The sequence below is a fragment of the Phocoena phocoena genome, chromosome 4, assembly GCF_963924675.1.
Source record: "Phocoena phocoena chromosome 4, mPhoPho1.1, whole genome shotgun sequence".
Lineage (NCBI taxonomy): Eukaryota > Metazoa > Chordata > Mammalia > Artiodactyla > Phocoenidae > Phocoena > Phocoena phocoena.
This window is the reverse complement of record NC_089222.1, coordinates 145,098,495-145,115,536: the sequence shown is the minus strand read 5'-3', so window position 1 is coordinate 145,115,536 and position 17,042 is coordinate 145,098,495. Positions and strand designations below refer to the sequence as shown.

Here is a 17,042-nt window from a genome sequence, read left to right as displayed (position 1 = left end):
CAGGGCTCCTGTGTGTGCACAAAGCAGTCAAGAAAAGAAGTTTTCATTTCTCTCGGGTAGGCAGTCAGTAGTCGAGGTGTGGGGTCTCAGGGGGAGTACATGTTTAAGCTGTTTGCCAGGGGCAGCCAGAGCATTTTGCATTCCCGCTGGTGAAGCGTGAGAGACCCAGCTGCCGAACTTACCAGCGCTGGTATTAGCAAGTCTTTTAAATTTTAGCTCTTCTGTTCCAAGTGAAGATACTCTCACCGATAGGACTGTGTAGCAGTGTCTGTTAGTGGTCTTAATTTCGTCTCCCTCTGACTCACCGTGTTGACCATCTTCTCATGTGCTCGTTTGCCTCCATGCCCTCTTCGGTGATGGGTCTGTCGCATTCTCTTGCCCTGTTTAGAAAACTTCGCTTGTCCTGCATTTCTCCTTTACGCTCCTTCAACTGCCACGCTCACAGCACTTCTGACGACAGACGCGTGGGGGTTTTCCCACGCTCGGCACTTCTGTGACCCCAGCTGGGCGTCCTACGATTGCACTCAGTTCTGACACTACCTACCTGGAGTTAGTGTGTCAGATCCCACAGCCTGAGGGCCCAGTCCCGCGAGACTGCTCCCCCTCCCCCGCCCGCTGCAAATCCAGGGTATCGCCCGTGCTTCTGACTGATCGGCTATAAACTGGAGGTTTCCAAGACCCCCTCCTCGGGGTTGGTTAACCCGCCAGAGCAGCTCACAGAACCCAGAGAAGCATTTTACTTGCGTGGTTTCCAGTGTATTGTAGAAGGGTAGAACTCGGGAACGGCTGGCTGGAGGAGAAGCCGAGGGCAGGGGTGGCGAGGAGCCCAGGTTCCCGCTCTCTGGGTGCCTCTCCCTGCCAGCCCCTCCGCGTGCTCACCGACCCCGAAGCTCCCTGACCTTATGCTAGTGGGATTGTGTGGAGGCCTCCTCACGTGGGCCTGACTCACCAGTAACTCCATCTCCAGCCCCTCTCACCCTGGAGAATGGGAGGTGGGCCTGCAGCCTCCTAACCATGGCTCGGGCAGTCCTGGGGCCGGCGGCCACCTAGGGTGGGGGACGCCCCTGTGCTCTTGTCGCTTGGGGATTCACGAGGGACTTAGGAGCTTTGCTGGGAGCTGGCACAGAGCCCATGTGTGTACTTTCTACTAGTTCTCACGTTCCTTCTCCCCTTTTCCTTACATACTTTGATTTTTGTGTGTGGTTTGAGATAGGGAAAAGGGTTTTTTTCTCTTTTCACCTCTGTTCTTCTGTTCTTTCACCTCTTCCTGTGGGGCGACCTTCCTAGCAGATGGAGGACCTCTCTTTGCACGGCGTGCGCTGGGCGTGCTCACTTCTGTTCCGTCGTCTGTTGAACTTTGTGCCAGTGTCTGCTGCCTCCTTACTGCAGCTTTGTGATGAGTTTTGCTAGCCCACGGCTGGTTCTCAGTTACCCTTTTTACAGAACGCCTCGGCTCTTCTGCTCGTTCACATGTTCGCGTGTGTTCACCTAGTCCGTCAGACGAGAAAACCTGGTGGGGTTTTGGCTGAGGTTGCGCTCGATCCGTAGGTTCAGTTTGAGGAGGATTGATAACTTGATAATGTTGAATTTTTAGTCTATGAACGTGATATAATCTCCATTTATTAAGGTCTCTTAAAATTTTTTGCTAATGATTTCTGTTCTGTTACAGAGGTTGCACAGCTTTGAGAAGCGAATTTCTGCATGTTTCCCGTTGTAATTAGTGTCTTTCTGAGACTTTTCTAAACTGCTAATCTATAGAAGCACAGTTCAGTTGTATGTATTGACCTTGTGTTCAGCAACTTCGGCAAACTCACTTTTTATTATAATGTATCTTCTGACTCCTTTGGACTTTACGTAGGTAAGCGGAGCATCTGTGAATAATGATTATTTTTTCTTTTCCGGTGTTTACGCTTTATGTTTACTTGGCAGGGAATTGTTAGTTTTGTGTCTCTTCAGAGAACTAGCTTTTGCTTTTGTTGATCTTCTGTGTGTTTCTCACTGTTGTAGTCATGTCCCGGCCCTGCACTCGGCCCAGAGGGGGTGCCCTTGCCACCTGACCCCTTGCTCCCGTGGCCGTCCTTCTTGCCGAATCCTCCTCCATCTCCCGGTGTTCTCCTTGCCAGATTTGCCAGATTTGCCCGCGGGTGTGGTTTCATTCTGTAGCCTCCCGTGTATCATACAAAGCGAGGAGGCCAGGAGTGCAAAGGACAGCTTCCGGGTTGGCAGAGCCTTAGAACAACTATTAGCCTTAAATGCTGAGGAACGCTGCTGCCGATGGTTTCTTCTGTTCCTGCTCTCGGTCTGCTGCTCTGGGGGACCTCGCACGTGAGGTGGCTCGTGGATTTTGTAGCATGGTGTCGGAGGTCGACAGCCAGCCTATACGGTGCTGATGGACTTGATAATACCAGGCTTCTGAAACCTCGGCGCGGCCCCACAGCTCTGCTTTGTGGCCTTCAGAAAGCTTTGTGCCCCCTCTCAGAATGACAGGACATCCCTTCAGTGAGGAAACAACACACCGTGTTTGATGTGTGAGCTTTAATCAAAATAACCCGCAGGAGTATTTTGGAAAGAGAGTTAACAACACCTTTTGTTTGTTTCTTCATTGTAAGTTGAAAGTGTTGACAGTTCTAAAATTCTGCTTTTTGCTGGTATAAAGAACTGTTGACACAGTCTTGACCAGAAATGTAACTGCAGCAAGTTGTTCACGGGGGACAAGCAGAATTTTAATTTTCATCTGCTAATATGTATGCCATATACTTTAGAGCCTTGTATACGTTTTAATGTTTTTTGTTAAAATGCAACATAATATTCATTCTTTTTCATAATGGTTTTACTTTTTAACCTTATAGAATTAACACTGAATCCTCCGGAAGGAATTGTGGCAGGTAAGGCAGTGTGAAGTTCGCCTCTTATCATTTACTCCTGATCGCCAAAGTTTCCTTCAAAGTAAAGTTGTGAAATTTCTTCTTTTCCTGCAGGCCCCATGAATGAAGAGAATTTTTTTGAATGGGAGGCATTGATCATGTAAGTTAATCATATGTGTTGTTTGGTTTTAAGCCTTTGTTGGAAATTAGAGCCATGAATCACATCCTGCACTGAGTGATCAGAAGCGTCAATGGGGAAAAAAGGCCAAGCGCGCCTCTTTCATTGAGCTTTTCTGTGTCTGCCGATCTGAAAGCAGAAAACACGTACGTTCTTCCAAAAGAAATGAAAGTGCTTCCTTAGAACCAGTAAAAGGTTTAGTTGTAAGTGTTTATATTTGTAGAGTTTCAAAATAATGAAGTTTGTGTGTTGGGTTAGCCTCAAACGGAATGGGCTTTGGCTTCGAGGAGTCCCTGTGAGCCTGGGGCTCTGACGGTGCGGAGGGGTCCTCAGGGTGCGGGTGACGCCGCAGGCCTACTGGTGCAGCCTGGGCCCTGCCCACCTGTGTGCCTGGATTCTTCCCCTCCCCCTCCCGCTCCCCCTCCCCTCCCAGTTCTCCAGCTCCTCTGCTACTGCTCCTTCTCTGTGTACCTGGTCTGGCCTTGCCTTGTCCCTGACTTAGAGATCTGGCTTAGGTCTGAGGTGAGCAGTGTGGTTCCTGACCTCATTCTAGCGAGATCCTGACGGGGTTTCACATTCCACTTACAGTGGTGTTGCTTGGAAAGAGCCAAGTGGACCCCTGATTCCAGAGTATTCTTTGGCCCTATGACCCAGGCCCCTTTTTTTCTCATCTTTCTACCTTAGATGTACAATTCTTGGCCATTCTTAGACTACTTTTAACAAAATGTGGTTAGGTAGACTTTAGGAAGTTGAAATTTATAATCCATTTCAGTAGTCTCGTTAGTAAAATGAGAAATTAGCTAGACAGTTTTCAGGTGGGGTTCGTTGGGCTGAGGCGTGCTCTAGTGGGGTGGGCCTGGAAGATGTGCGAGGGGTATGTAGTGTCAGCCTCGTCAGACTTTCTGCATTTGCCCCGTGCCTGTATCCCATTTAGTCTGAAAACGAATTGCTGCTCAGTGTTGTCTGTGGAGCTCAGGTTAATACATGAAAATTCGTGTGAAAATGAGTTTTTTTCATTAATAAACACTATCCAGAGAAAGTACAGCGCACCTAACGTTTCCTGAGCATTTGTTATACCCTAATTCCCTGGGCCTGTGATACTCATTTCTTTTCTGTGTTTAAATGTTTCTGGCGTGATGATGACTTCACAGTCTGTGTTTGTATCTAATATGGTGGTGTGTCTTTCACCCCCTAAAGCACTTGCAGATTGCGTGGTGGGCCTCCTGGTCAGCGGTGTCCTTCGTTCGATGTAACAGGGCATTGCGCACTCAGGTCAGCTATAGCTTTTTATCTTTAGGGAAACAGTACGCCCCAGGGCAGCTGTCCTGGCTGGGGTGCACGGATGATTGGAAGGCCTTTGTGAGTACACAGGTCAGCGGGCCCCTGATGGTTTTTCCGTCCTTGGAAGGTGTGGCTGGTGCGCACCCACAGGAGACTACTGAGAAGCCCTTCCAGGGACACTTGAGCCTTCCAGTACGGTTTTTTTTTTAAGGGTTTATTGTTAAGAATCTGTTAGGATAAATATTACTAATTATAGATAAATAACGTAAAGTTAAGCCAGTATTTTGAAAACTTACCTTAAAAAGTAATTAGAAGTATTTTTAGGTAGAACATTTTTATGTTTGAAGAAGGCTTTTGCATTAGTATGGAATTCCCCTGCCTCAGGATGTGGTGAGTTTGTGGGTTTGGTCCTGTTCCAGATCCTTTCCCAAACGAGGCCGTTTACAAAGGTACTTACGACATCTATTAAGGAATTAACTGTCCTCCTCTTGATTTGCCTCGCTCCACTCTTCTGGCAGGCAGCTGGCTGAGTTTCACTCCTTAGCGATAGGTTTTCTCTTCTCTCATTTTATCCTTCGATTGTTTCCAGAGTTTCTTCCGTACCCCAGTGCTTCTGAAAGCCACGCTCGCCTCCGTTTCTGGGAGTCTGCTGCTGTTGCAGTAGTGCTTACCCGCGGAGCCTCAGCTATGCAATGCAGAGAACATCTTTTCAGACGTCCAGGCAACAAATGCTGAGTGCCTGTTATATTGGGGCCCTCGTCTAGGATACAGGCATGTCCTAGGTGACCCCAAATCTCCACCCTGAAAGAACAAGATTAAGGGACTAGGATGGGGAACACAACAAATTAACCAACAGGAATAAAATCAACACGGCCCGTTCTCTGATTAAAAGGAGACAGAACTCTAGTGACTCCCGGCCGAGCTTAGGGCAGGGTTTGACCTGTGACCCAGTGGGAGAGGGCTGGGGCTTCCGGTCAGTGACACTGACGGCCGCGGGCCCCTGAGCTGTGTGTGGCTGGCCTGGCCTTATGGTCTTGGGCAGTCACTCTGCCTCTCTGACCTTCGCTCATTTGGATCAGTACAGAGCCTCGACACCCTTTTAGACCAGTGGCTTCACTTCCACCTCTTCCAGCTCCAGGGTCTCTGGCCAGTGCAACCTCGTCGGCCCTTGGCTGCGGCGTGGCAGCTGTGGAGGGTCCACGCGAGCTTCTGCAGGACAGGAGGAGCCCTGCCGTGCAGGACGGCGGTTTATCCTCCGTGGCTGGAAGAGGCGTGAAGCCCTCGGCGTCTTGCTGCCCCGTTTCTGTCCTGCCCCAGGTTTCTTCAAGCAGCCGCATGGTGACCTCCCTGCCTGGTCTGTGGCCGAGCCGCTGTCCCATCTCCAGATCAGGGTCCCGAGGCTGCGGTGAGATGAGAAGGCCCTTCCCTCCCCCAACGGTTGGGGGCCCTTGGCTGACGCCATCCCTGCATCTCTGCTGGCGCACTTGGGTCCCAGCTGGTTCACACCTGCGGCGGGGAGGATTCCCCCGGCTGCGGCTCCTCCTAGGCTGTGCTTGGCTCACGCTGGGTGCCCAGGCCACGGTCACGGCCCCGCCCTCTACACCAGGCTTTCTTCTTTACAGAAGCCTGGCTCCTGTCAGGATTGTGCCTGCTCAGATAAACCTGAGATATTACAATAGATGTTCATAATTTGCACTGTATGTTCTCTGACCCAGCGGTTCCCACCCTGGGAATGTCTTCATCAGACATTCTGTTAGGAAAACCTCTGCGTAAGGAAGTGTATTACAGCATTCACTGCAATCATAAAAGAAAGTGGAAACATCGTTGTTCAGTGTAAGTTACGGACATCCAATCAGCAGGATGCCGGCAGCACTGCCGTGGTTCACGCAGTTCACGCAGACGCTGAGCGACGGGTCTAGACCAGTGTTGTCACGAGGTGTGGCCTCGCCCCCACGGACTTCGGGCAGTGTCTGGAGACATTGTGGCTGTCACACCGGGTAGCAGGGGGAGATCTCTACTGGCCCCGGGTGGGAGAGCGCTGAGCGCCCCGCCGTGCCCAGGACGCCCGAGGTGGCAGTGGTGCTGAGGCCCAGAGACCCTGGTGTGGCCGGGTGCATTCAATAGCTTTATTGAGATAGAAGTTAACATGCAGAGTTTCACCTGTATTAAGTGCACAAGTCAATGATTTTTAGTAAACTAAACTTATAGAGTTTTGCGGTCATCACACTTCACTTTTAGAGCATTTCCAAACACGTACTCACACCCCTGTGCACTCAGTCCCCACTCCCCCTCCGCCGCGGGCACCTCTCATCTGCTCTCCGACTCTGTTGATTTGCCTGTTCTGGACTTCTGCTGCAGGTGGGCTCACAGGATGCGGCACCTTTGGTGTCTGGCTTCTTTCGCTGGGCAGCCCGTGGGAGCGGCCCCTTCCCGTCGCCACTGAGCTGTGTCCACCGTGAATGGACCCGCTCGCCCATCGACGGGCATTTGGCGGCTTCCCTCTTCGGCTGTTGTGACGGTGCGGCTGCGAGCACGGGGCCTAAGTCTGTGCGCATCCTCGGCTGGACGCGCGGGAGTGGGCCTCCTGGCGTGTAGTGTCACCGTTTTACACTCCCACCCGCAGTGCTGAGTTCTCGGCTCTCCACTTCCTCACCCTCTTGGTGGTGTCTGATGCCAGCTGTCCTGCTGGGTGTGAGGTGGGTCTCATTGTGGGTTTGCGCTGCGTTGCCCTAATAACCGATGCTGTTGAGCATCTTTTCATGGCCTTATGAGCCATTCACCTATCTTTTTTGGTGAACTTCAGAACTTTTGCCCATTTTTTAATTGGGTTGTCTTCTTATTTGGTCCTAAGAGTTCTTTATATATTTTGGATACAAAGTCCTTTATCAGATGTATCAGTATGATTTTCAGATATTTTCTCCCAGTCTGTAGCTTTCCTTTTCCTTTTCTTTTTTATGTTTTAGGCCGAGCTGTGCGGAATGTGGGATCTTAGTTCCCTGACCAGGGATCAGACCCATGCCCTCTGCATTGGGAGCGTGGAGTCTTAACCACTGGACCGCTAGGGAAGTCCCTCCTTTTCATTTTCTTAACGGGGTCTTCTGAAACGCAAAGGTTTTCATTTCCAATGAAATGCAGTTCAGCAGTTTTTCCTTGTATAGATTATGCTTTTGGTGTCATATAACCCAAGGTTGAAAAGATTTTCTCCTGTGTTTTCTTCTAGAAGTTTTGTATTTATAGCTCTTAAATTTAGGTTTTTGGCCCATTTTGGATAATTTTGGAGTATAGCATTAGGTAAGAGCCAGGTTCATTTTTTGGCATGTGGCTGTCCAGTTGTCTTGCACCATTTGTTGAAAAGAAAATCCTTCCTACGTTGAATCGCCTTGGACCTTTGTCAGAATCAGTTCCCTAAGTGTGAGGGTTCATTTTGGACTCTGAATCCTGTTCCGTTGACCTGTGCTTGACCCTCCATGAGCACCACACACTCCGTCATTGCAGCTCGATAGTAAGCTTTGAAATTGGGAGGTGTTTTGTTCTCCTCTTTCAAGATGCCTTACCTATTCTGGGTCCCTTGGTCTCCATTGGAATCCGGGGATCAGCTTGTCATTTTCTGTGAAGAAACCAGCCGGGATTTGACAGGGATTGTGTTGAGCCTCTAGGTCAGCTTGAGGCATGTTGACAGCCTGATAACCTTGCGTGCTCCAGTCCATGCGCACGGAGTGTCTCCACTTATTCAATCCATGCGCATGGAGCGTCTCCACTTATTCAATCCATGCGCATGGAGTCTCTCCACTTACTCAATCCATGCGCATGGAGTGTCTCCACTCATTCAGGCCTTTAAAAATCCCTCAGCGATGCCACGGTACGTTTTTAGTAAAAAACGATCCAGTTTTTGCAGATGAAGGTATGTGAGTGGATGCAGTTGGAGGGGAAGCCTGGGAGGGTGACCAGACTCCGTAGTGGCTGCCTCAGAGCTGGTTCAGGAAGGCGGCAAGGAGGCATTTGCTTTTTACTTTATTTACTTATGTATTTGAGTATTTTCTAACATACATATTTTTTCTAGTTAGAGTCAAAGTTTATGTTGCAGAAGTCCATGTCAGAATTCGCTATGAAGTTCTTGTAATTGATGAACTTATTTAGTGAACTTTAAATATAGTTCAAATATATTTGAGTTAAAGTTTTCAGAAATTTCTGTTGCAAGCAAAAATTAGGGGATGACCGTAGGCTCATTTCAGACGGATTTAATCATGAAAATAATTACATGGAAGGAAGCCTGTATTTGTTACCACCGTGCTTTCCTGAGATGGAAGGCCCTGTCCTTTTCCTCCCTCACGGTTTAACCAGCGCTGGTTCTCTACATCAGGATCGCTAGGGTGCTTTGCACACAACAAAAGAGGAAAGCGGCTCTTGGGTCCATCCCCAGAGACTCGGTGCTGAGTCAGGGCTGGTGCCAGATGGGTGTAGACACATAGTCCGGCTGAGACCACCAGGCTCCCAAGGAGACAGGCAGCGAGGGCACTGTCTCCAGGACGACAGCTCCCTGCAGCCCTTCCTGGCTTTCCTGCAGGTGTGAAGGTCCTGTGAGCGGGAACTTCCGGTCAGTTTCTGTGCAGCCTTGCTGCTGGCGGGGTGACCCTCACGCAGCAGGCGCTCCTTCAGTGACTTGGGGGCTTAGAGGCACAGCAGGGCACCCCGGAGCTGGAGTCGTGGCTTCTAGAGCCCCTGGCCTGGGGGCTGTGCTTGCAGCCCACCTCCACTGGGGAGGTGGGGGCTTTGGCAAGAAGCTTCAGCCGAGCTGCGGAGCCAGGGGTGCAGGAAGGACGTGGCGCCCCTGCTCTGACGCCAGGCCCCCTCACGCCACCGCCGGGTGCTCCGTGTGGGTTCTGCAGCGAGAGAGAGAGGGCAGTGGCACCCTCACCTGGACTGGAGGGTGTTTGTGAAGCAGTGTGCCCTTCTTTTTTATACTTCAAGTGGTCATGGCTTTGGAGAATAATTGTCCCTTGGTAATCCAGTTCAAGTGTGCGCTAGTGGATGGGTTTACGGTCTCCATTATTTCAAGCCTCGTATGTATGTTTGAGAATTTTGTCTGTGTGCTATGACAAACTTGAAAAAGAACAGCGCAAAAACAGCTTCTTCCACACCTGCCACAGCTGGAGTGACGTGCAGGCTGCGGTCCTGGAACATGCCTGGCGGGCAGATGGCTCACTGACGCCCAGACACACCCAGCTTCCACGGTACAGCACTCTGGCCTCCCTGCCGCCTTCAGTATGCAGGCCGTGGGCTTCTTTTGTCATCTCTGTACAGTTTTAGAGATGCAAGGCAAAGCGCGGTGCTTCACTCGAGGTTAATGCTGAGAGACTAACCAAGCGTGTCTCCAGTTTTTATTGGCTCTGCAGGTGACCGACCGCCGTGATGGCTCGTGGCTGCCGGTGTTGAGCCAGCGCTGTCCTTTGGGAGGAGCGAGCGTTGCTGGGCCCTGGTTGGGCTTAGACCGTGGGTGCAACTCTCCCACTGCTGGTTCCCTGGCCTCTCGTTCCCCTAAAGCCGGGAAGTCAGAGTGCAGTATTGCCTTTACAGAGGAGAGCAAGGGCGTTCTGCTTTACTCTTAATACTAGTCTCAGAAAATAAATAAAACACTTACCTCAGAGCTCTGAAATAATTTAGGCCGTTACTTTAATCAATTAAGATAGAAAATAACTTGCAGGCTTTGAAGAGTTTGTATTTGCCTCAGATAAATTTGATTTTGAGGTGAGGCCTTCTTTGGTGAAAGCGGAGTGAGGCTGTCCTGAGTATGACTGGAAAGCTTGTCCAAAAATAACACGAATTATATCTCCCGTCTTGCTCCAGGAATCTACTCGATAGCATTTTCCATGAAGTCAGTGGGCAGGCCCCCGTGCACGTGGGCGCACCTGTGTGCTGGGCCAAGGCACTGGGCATTCTGGAAGAGAAAGAGGCCCCTGTTTCAAACCAGTCGCAAACCAGAGCGTTTGAAAATGGCTTTGATATTTCAGATGTGGGAGCACTTTAGGAAATGTTTGATCTTGCTTCTGAAGCTGTGGACGACCTAGTGGGGTTTTTTGTTTTTTTTTTTTTTAAAGAAAGCTCTATTATGAGAAACAAAGACCTGAGCAAATATCAAAGTCTTGAGAAAATACCACTTGGCTCAGTCCAAAAACACTTAACTACCCAGACATTCTTTTCTGTTCTAACTTGGAGGTGCCAAGAATACCGAGGCACTGCGAGCATTCCTGGTGCGGCCGCAGCCCCGATTTGCAGGCTCCTGGGTTAGCAGGCTGAGCCACCCGATCCGGGACCTGGCCTGAGTCAGGTGACCCTCGCTGAGGTGACAGCGCTGCTTCCTGGCACCTTCCCTCGGGAGGCCGTGTGAGGGCCAGCGCAGTGGTGTTTATCCTCTACTGTGAGTTGTAGGCTGGAAGAGGGACGGGGGGGCGCAGGCTCTCCCGTGCCGTCGGCGCTGACCCCCTCCAGAGGGGAGGGCTTGGAGGGCGGTTGTCGGGGAGCCCCGGCCCCCGAGCTCGCCTCTCCGTGTGGCCGTCCTGTCCCTGCTTCCTGCCGGGGCTCTGGGCGCCACTGTCCGGGGACGCTCATCCCTCCACAAGAGTAGTAGCTTTCCACTCTTGGTTTCCCCAGAAGTAGCGAGGACACAGTTTTCAGAATCCAGATGTGTCTTCAGTTGAAAAAAATGTGGCTTGGCCGAACACTTGCTGCCTTGTTCTTGTTTTGGCCATTTTACCAGCCCCTCCCCACCCCATGATGCAGTCCTGGCCTCCACTGCACTGGTGCCGTCGAAACCCCTAGGCGTTGTCACCAGGTGGAAGTGAAGCCGCCTGCACAGTTTCTTTGAGAATTTTTTGTCTACTTGAGCTGCTGCTGTAGCGCGGGGTCTCGGCCCCTGTGCTGGTCATCGGGGCCCGTGTGTTACGCGCTTGGGGCCTTGCCCTCTCCGTGCCCAGGAGGAGGACGGGATTCCTCTTCGTTGTTGCACTGACCGGCCCGCAGAGTGCTCGTCTGGTGTCGCTGTGTGTAGCTGTCATTCGGCAGCTCTGCCTCCTGATAAAAGTGTACAGAGGAGAGATGGTCTTAGATTTTAAACTGCTGTCGTGCATGTTTTATAAAGGACGTTTGTAAGGGGAGGAGGCGTTCCTCTCTCTGTTAACGTGCGAGCTGCTCTCCCTCTCCCTCTCCCTCTCCAGCTGGCCTTCACGTCTTGTCTGTTGGTCAAGATAGTGTTGATTTATACATATAGAGCTTTAAAAGTTGACAGGACTTTGGAAGTGGTTTGGCCCGTTTCTGCCATTTTCCACACCAGGAGGACGCGAACTCAGGCAGGCAGGCACGTGCCTGGTGACGGTGAGGACTCAGGTGACCGCGTGGTCCCAGGAGGTGGCGCGAGCCCAGGCCTGCAGGTCAGGGCCTGCGGCGGCCGCGCGTGCGTGCGAGCACCATCAGTGCTCCGTACGTGCTCTGTATGTTTCTCGAAGGTTACGAAACCACTTCTCAGGCACATTTAAAAGTTAAAAGTGACAGCTCTTCACCCCTCGTTCATTAGTGCAATAGAGTCCTGCTCTAACATGTACCAGGGTTTGTATCTTTATCCTAAAATGTAATTGTACCACATAGAAAAGCAGAATCCCTGCTGCCCCGCTCTCAGCCTTATTGATGTGAAAATGCCTGTGAGCCGGTCTTTGTGATTTAAACCTGACTGGAACGGAACGATGACACGTTACTTTCCAACCGTAAAAAAATACCAGTTCATTGTTATCATAATATTTAGATAATCTTTTCATGCACATGTGTAAAGCCGTAGATATTTCCTTAGCTCGTTTCTAAAGTGTGGTAGACATTGAAAAGAATCTACCTTGAAGTTCTATCTCTGTATTTTGTATCTTTTAGGGGCCCAGAAGACACCTGTTTTGAGTTTGGGGTTTTTCCTGCCATCCTGAGTTTCCCACTTGATTACCCGTTAAGTCCTCCAAAGATGAGATTTACCTGTGAGATGTTTCATCCCAACAGTAAGTGCTTTTGAAGTACTTTCGATGGTTCCAGGAGAGGCCTAGAGATTGTGTGCATGTGGGCATTCATGGTATACTGCTGTTTTGCTCTGTGTTTGGAATTTTCCATAATACAAAGTTTAAAAATTCATTATGGTCAGAAGAGTTGATTGAGGAAGTCAACAAGTTCAAGGTGATTAACCATAAAATACAACTATGAAGAGGATTGTGGGTAATTAAAAAATAAATGATAAGGGCTTCCCTGGTGGCGCAGTGGTTAGGAATCCGCCTGCCAATGCAGGGGACACGGGTTGGAGCCCTGGTCCAGGAAGATCCCACATGCCGCGGAGCAGCTAAGCCCGTGTGCCACAACTACTGAGCCCACGTGCCACAACTACTGAAGCTCGAGCGCCTAGAGCCCGTGCTCGGCAACAAGAGAAGCCACCGCAATGAGAATCCCGCACACCGCAACGAAGAGTAGCCCCCGCTCGCAGCAACTGGAGAAAGCCCGCGTGCAGCAACAAAGACCCAACGCAGCCAGAAATAAATAAATAAATAATAAGATTATATTGAAGATAAATATATTCTTTAGAACGATACCTGTGATGTGGTTTAAAGACAAATGAGGCCAATAAACTGATTGAATTATGTGTGTACTAAGAATAGCCTGATAATATTATTTTATTTATTTATTTTTTTGCGGTACGCGGGCCTCTCACTGCCGTGGCCTCTCCCGTTGTGGAGCACAGGCTCCGGACGCACAGGCTCAGCGGCTATGGCTCACGGGCCCAGCCGCTCCACGGCATGTGGAATCTTCCCGGACCGGGGCACGAACCCGTGTCCCCTGCATCGGCAGGCGGACTCTCAACCACTGCGCCACCAGGGAAGCCCCTGATAATATTATTTTTGATGTTCAGGTAATCAATGCAAATAGTTTTTAAATTTGGCCTTAGTGTAGGTGGGTATGTGTTACTTTTATTTTGTAAAAATTATTTTTGAGAAGAGCTATTCAGTAGGTCTGCTGATGTCATAAAAATTGGTCGGTCCATAAATACTTAAAAAAATAATCCAGCAGATTCACTGAGAGTTGCTGGGATGGGGTAGTGAGCAGACCGTCAGAGGTTGGGGGCTGGATGGTCAGGAGCTCCCAGTCTGAGGGCAGCGATGGACGCTGATGAAGGAATCATACAGAGAGATGTGAAACCGCATGGGAGGCCAGGGAGGGCCCTGCAGGGGTGGTGGTTGAACCCACCACCTGCAGGAGGAGCTGTAGGAGTTACCCAGGGGTCTGTTTGGGGCAGGGAGGGGGTCTAGCAGGTGCAGAGGCCCAGTGTGAGGAGGGAGGGGGAGGGGGAGGGGCCAAACCAGTTCAGGCCTTTTGGTCAACATTAAGGATTTTGATGTTTATCCGAGGAGCATTGGAGACCCGCTGAGGGGCTGGGAGTGAGCACGAGGGGCGGCGTGACCAGCATGGCCTTTGAAGGGTGACTGTGGTGCAGGCTGGAGGTGGAGCGGAGCGCGTGCTGGGCCGCTGCCGTGGCCTGGAGGGGAGACCGCCAGCCTGGCACCAGTGGGAGTTGTTGGCGCTGAAGCGCTGTGACTGGGCGGGGACTCGGGAGGGTTAGGAAATGACGCTGCTGTGGTGTGGTGGCGGGGGGGTGGCAGGGACACAGCTGCTTTTTGATGTTTCTGGGGTCAGCGGTGTCATCGCATGGTGCTGTCACCTTGAGGAAGTGACACTGAAGTTGAAAACTCTGCAACACCTCCTCTCCGTCCGTGGCAGAGAGAACTGTTCAAAGCATTCTGGGCGCCCTGGTCCCATGTGGGTGGACTTCAGATGGCCATCCTGGTGCCTGAGACAGATCGCACGTGGTTTCCTAACCCTTCAGTGAGAGTTTGCGGTACAGTTTCAAAGCATAGAAACCACTAGAACAAGGGATGCATGGGGAAAACGAGGGACCAGGTGTAAAAGAAAGGCTGTTTATAACGACTCACATTTCTATATGGTCACGAAATGCTGAGTTCATGAGTGAGGGTGAATTAAATAAATTTATTTAAAATTGTCTGGTGTTCTTATTATTATAACTTATAGCCTTACAGTTTTACAGGTGATTCCTGGATATCTGAGCATATACTAAACCATCTGAGAATTTCCCCAAGTATGTGTAAAAGAAAGATAACAGGTGCTTTTGACCTTCTTGACAGGATCAACCCCAGACTTTGAATTGAAAATTTATTTTTCTTGAATCAGATCTTGAGGGTCTCGTTAGTGATGCTGTTGATGGGAGATGCATTTAGATTCAGGCACAGCTGATGTCCAGAGAAGACAGGTGGTCGTTTCTCTGTTATAGTCAGTTAGCAAGAGAATTCCAGGCATCTGTCTTTCTCTGGGTATTTAAGTAATTCCTGTAGCGTTTTTCCCAGCTATGGCAACGTATATTTTACACAGTCCATTTCAGGGATTTAATGGCAGAACGAGGGGTATGTAAGAAACTTTTTATGAAAAGTGTTGTGGAGAGTCTAATTACATGAGGTATTTTGGTGGGATATCTGGCTGCCAGGTAGCCTTTCATTTATCCCCTTTGGATATAGTGCTTTTTAAATCCGTATGAAGGTGGAGTCACACCATGAGACTAGAGCTGCTCAGACTGGCCCAGCACCCTGTCGGTGCATGAGCGGCGCCCTGGGAGCCCGACCGGGCCCGCGGGGAGCGCGTGCACGTGAGCGTGGCCGTGGATGTGGCGCCGGGGCCGCGTGCAGGCAGCTCCGTCCCGCTGTCTGCACCGCTTGCTGCCCTTTCTCTGTGGGCCTGACCGAGCGCCCTATCGCGGGCCCATTCCCTCGGCTCACCGGGTGTGCTCTGACCCCGCAGTCTACCCTGACGGCAGAGTCTGCATCTCCATCCTGCACGCTCCCGGCGACGACCCCATGGGCTACGAGAGCAGCGCCGAGCGGTGGAGCCCCGTGCAGAGCGTGGAGAAGATCCTCCTGTCGGTGGTGAGCATGCTGGCAGGTAACGCCCGCCCCGCCGGCTCCTGGCACACTGCAGGTTCACGTCCGGAGGGGGAGACCCGACACTCGGTGCTGCTTCTCTTTCCTCGTTAACCCTTGTCTGTAACTCCCTGTCCACCGTGAGGAGTCGATATATACTGTTTTCCTTTCTGCTTTTTCACGTAATGTCATTCATGCACACTTTGCCAAGCGTAAGCTGCTTTTCATGGTTCCAGATGTGAAGATGGTCTTGTATGTGCCCACCGTTGGCCGTGAGTAGCCGTGGGCATTTCATTCACTCAGTGGGCACTGTGTCCTGGGGTGTAAAGCTCAGGTGACACCGACCCCAACCCTAAGGCCCCGCGTTCTAAGGGAACCTTCACAGCCACCAGCTGTTGCAGGCCGCTGTGATAAATCCTGAGATCAGGGTGCAGGGGACACTTCCCGAGGTGAGTTTAGAACACGTGGGAGTTAACAAGGTTGTGGGGGGGCACGGACCCTCTGGCGGCGTCACCAGGACTATAGGTATGGCTGGAGCCCGGCTGGGGGTGGGGCGCCCCGTGGACCTGCACTGGCCCGGAGCTGATGCTCGCTTGTGGGGCTGTTATCGCCCTTGCAGCCCATGTGCTTGAAACAGGCGGGGTGGGTCCCAGGCCAAGAGGATGGAGGAGGTTGGGGGGACCTTGGAGACTCCGGCTCTAGGGCCTCAGCATCCTGGGGGGGGCGCTCCTGCCCTCACTGTGGGGTGGAGGGGTGCGGACTTCGGGGACGGGACTCCAGACGGAGCAGGATTTGGGGGAGAGAAGAGTTCGGGGTGTTGTGTGAGTCGCCACCTTGACGGGGGCTCTTGGGGACTGGCTGTGGAGGTGAGGGTGTGTGCCCTCTCCGGGTAGACAGGGCTCGTGGCAGGAGGGAGCTGAGAGAGGAACGGCCCGGCAGCCCCGGGGGAAGAGAGCGCCCATGAAACGGAGGAGCATCGAACCGAGAGAGCTGGTGGCCAAACAGGAGGCCCGAGGGGGAGGCCCCTAGTGGCCGCTTGATCTGCTCGGCTCATGCCTCTTGAGTGAAGCCGAGTTGGCTGGTGTGGCCCTTGGGAGGCTCGGGTGGAGGAGCCCTGAGGGTGGGTCTGTCCGCCGCTGCTCCGCCCCGTCCCTCAGGGGAAGGCTCTCATGTCCACAGAACTGATGTCCTTGCCCGGAGTTCCACGTCCCTCGGCGCTTCTGGTTCATCTCTGGTTACCTCTCTGGGAAGATCAGTGATGTTCTTACAGGAGGTGGGAGGTCTTGCCAGGGCTTTCCTTCTTGAGCCCCTTCACGTGGAGGTTCACCTTCTCTTTCAGAGCCCAACGATGAAAGCGGGGCCAACGTGGATGCCTCCAAAATGTGGCGGGATGACCGGGAACAGTTTTACAAGATCGCCAAGCAGATCGTGCAGAAGTCGCTGGGGCTCTGAGCCTTGCCCACGTGTGTGCACAGCTGTGTGCCCGCGCGTGCGTGCAGGCACACCACCGAGCAGTTTTTGGAGTTTCTCCTCCAAGACACTTAGTGACAGTGACACTGTGCTGGTACCAAAAAAGGCAAGCTTGCAGAACCACAGCATCTATTTCTTTTCTCCCTTTCCCACCCCAAACAGCCTTCTCTTCTGCAGTGATGGTTTCTGTAAGACGATGACAGCTGGATGCAGTTGAGGGACCCACCCCTCGTTCTTGCCGAGGTGGCC

The 17,042-nt window shown here is 51.6% G+C and overlaps 1 protein-coding gene across 1 annotated transcript; it reads left to right on the top strand.

The window, feature by feature from the left end:
* Positions 1-2,233: 2,233 nt before the first annotated feature.
* UBE2G2 (ubiquitin conjugating enzyme E2 G2) lies at positions 2,234-16,775 on the top strand. The gene is made up of 6 exons (XM_065876737.1): positions 2,234-2,264; positions 2,850-2,885; positions 2,979-3,024; positions 12,235-12,353; positions 15,205-15,345; positions 16,663-16,775. Exons 3-6 carry the CDS (start codon positions 2,984-2,986, stop codon positions 16,773-16,775), a joined length of 414 nt encoding a protein of 137 aa, XP_065732809.1. The 5' UTR covers positions 2,234-2,264; positions 2,850-2,885; positions 2,979-2,983.
* Positions 16,776-17,042: the final 267 nt, after the last annotated feature.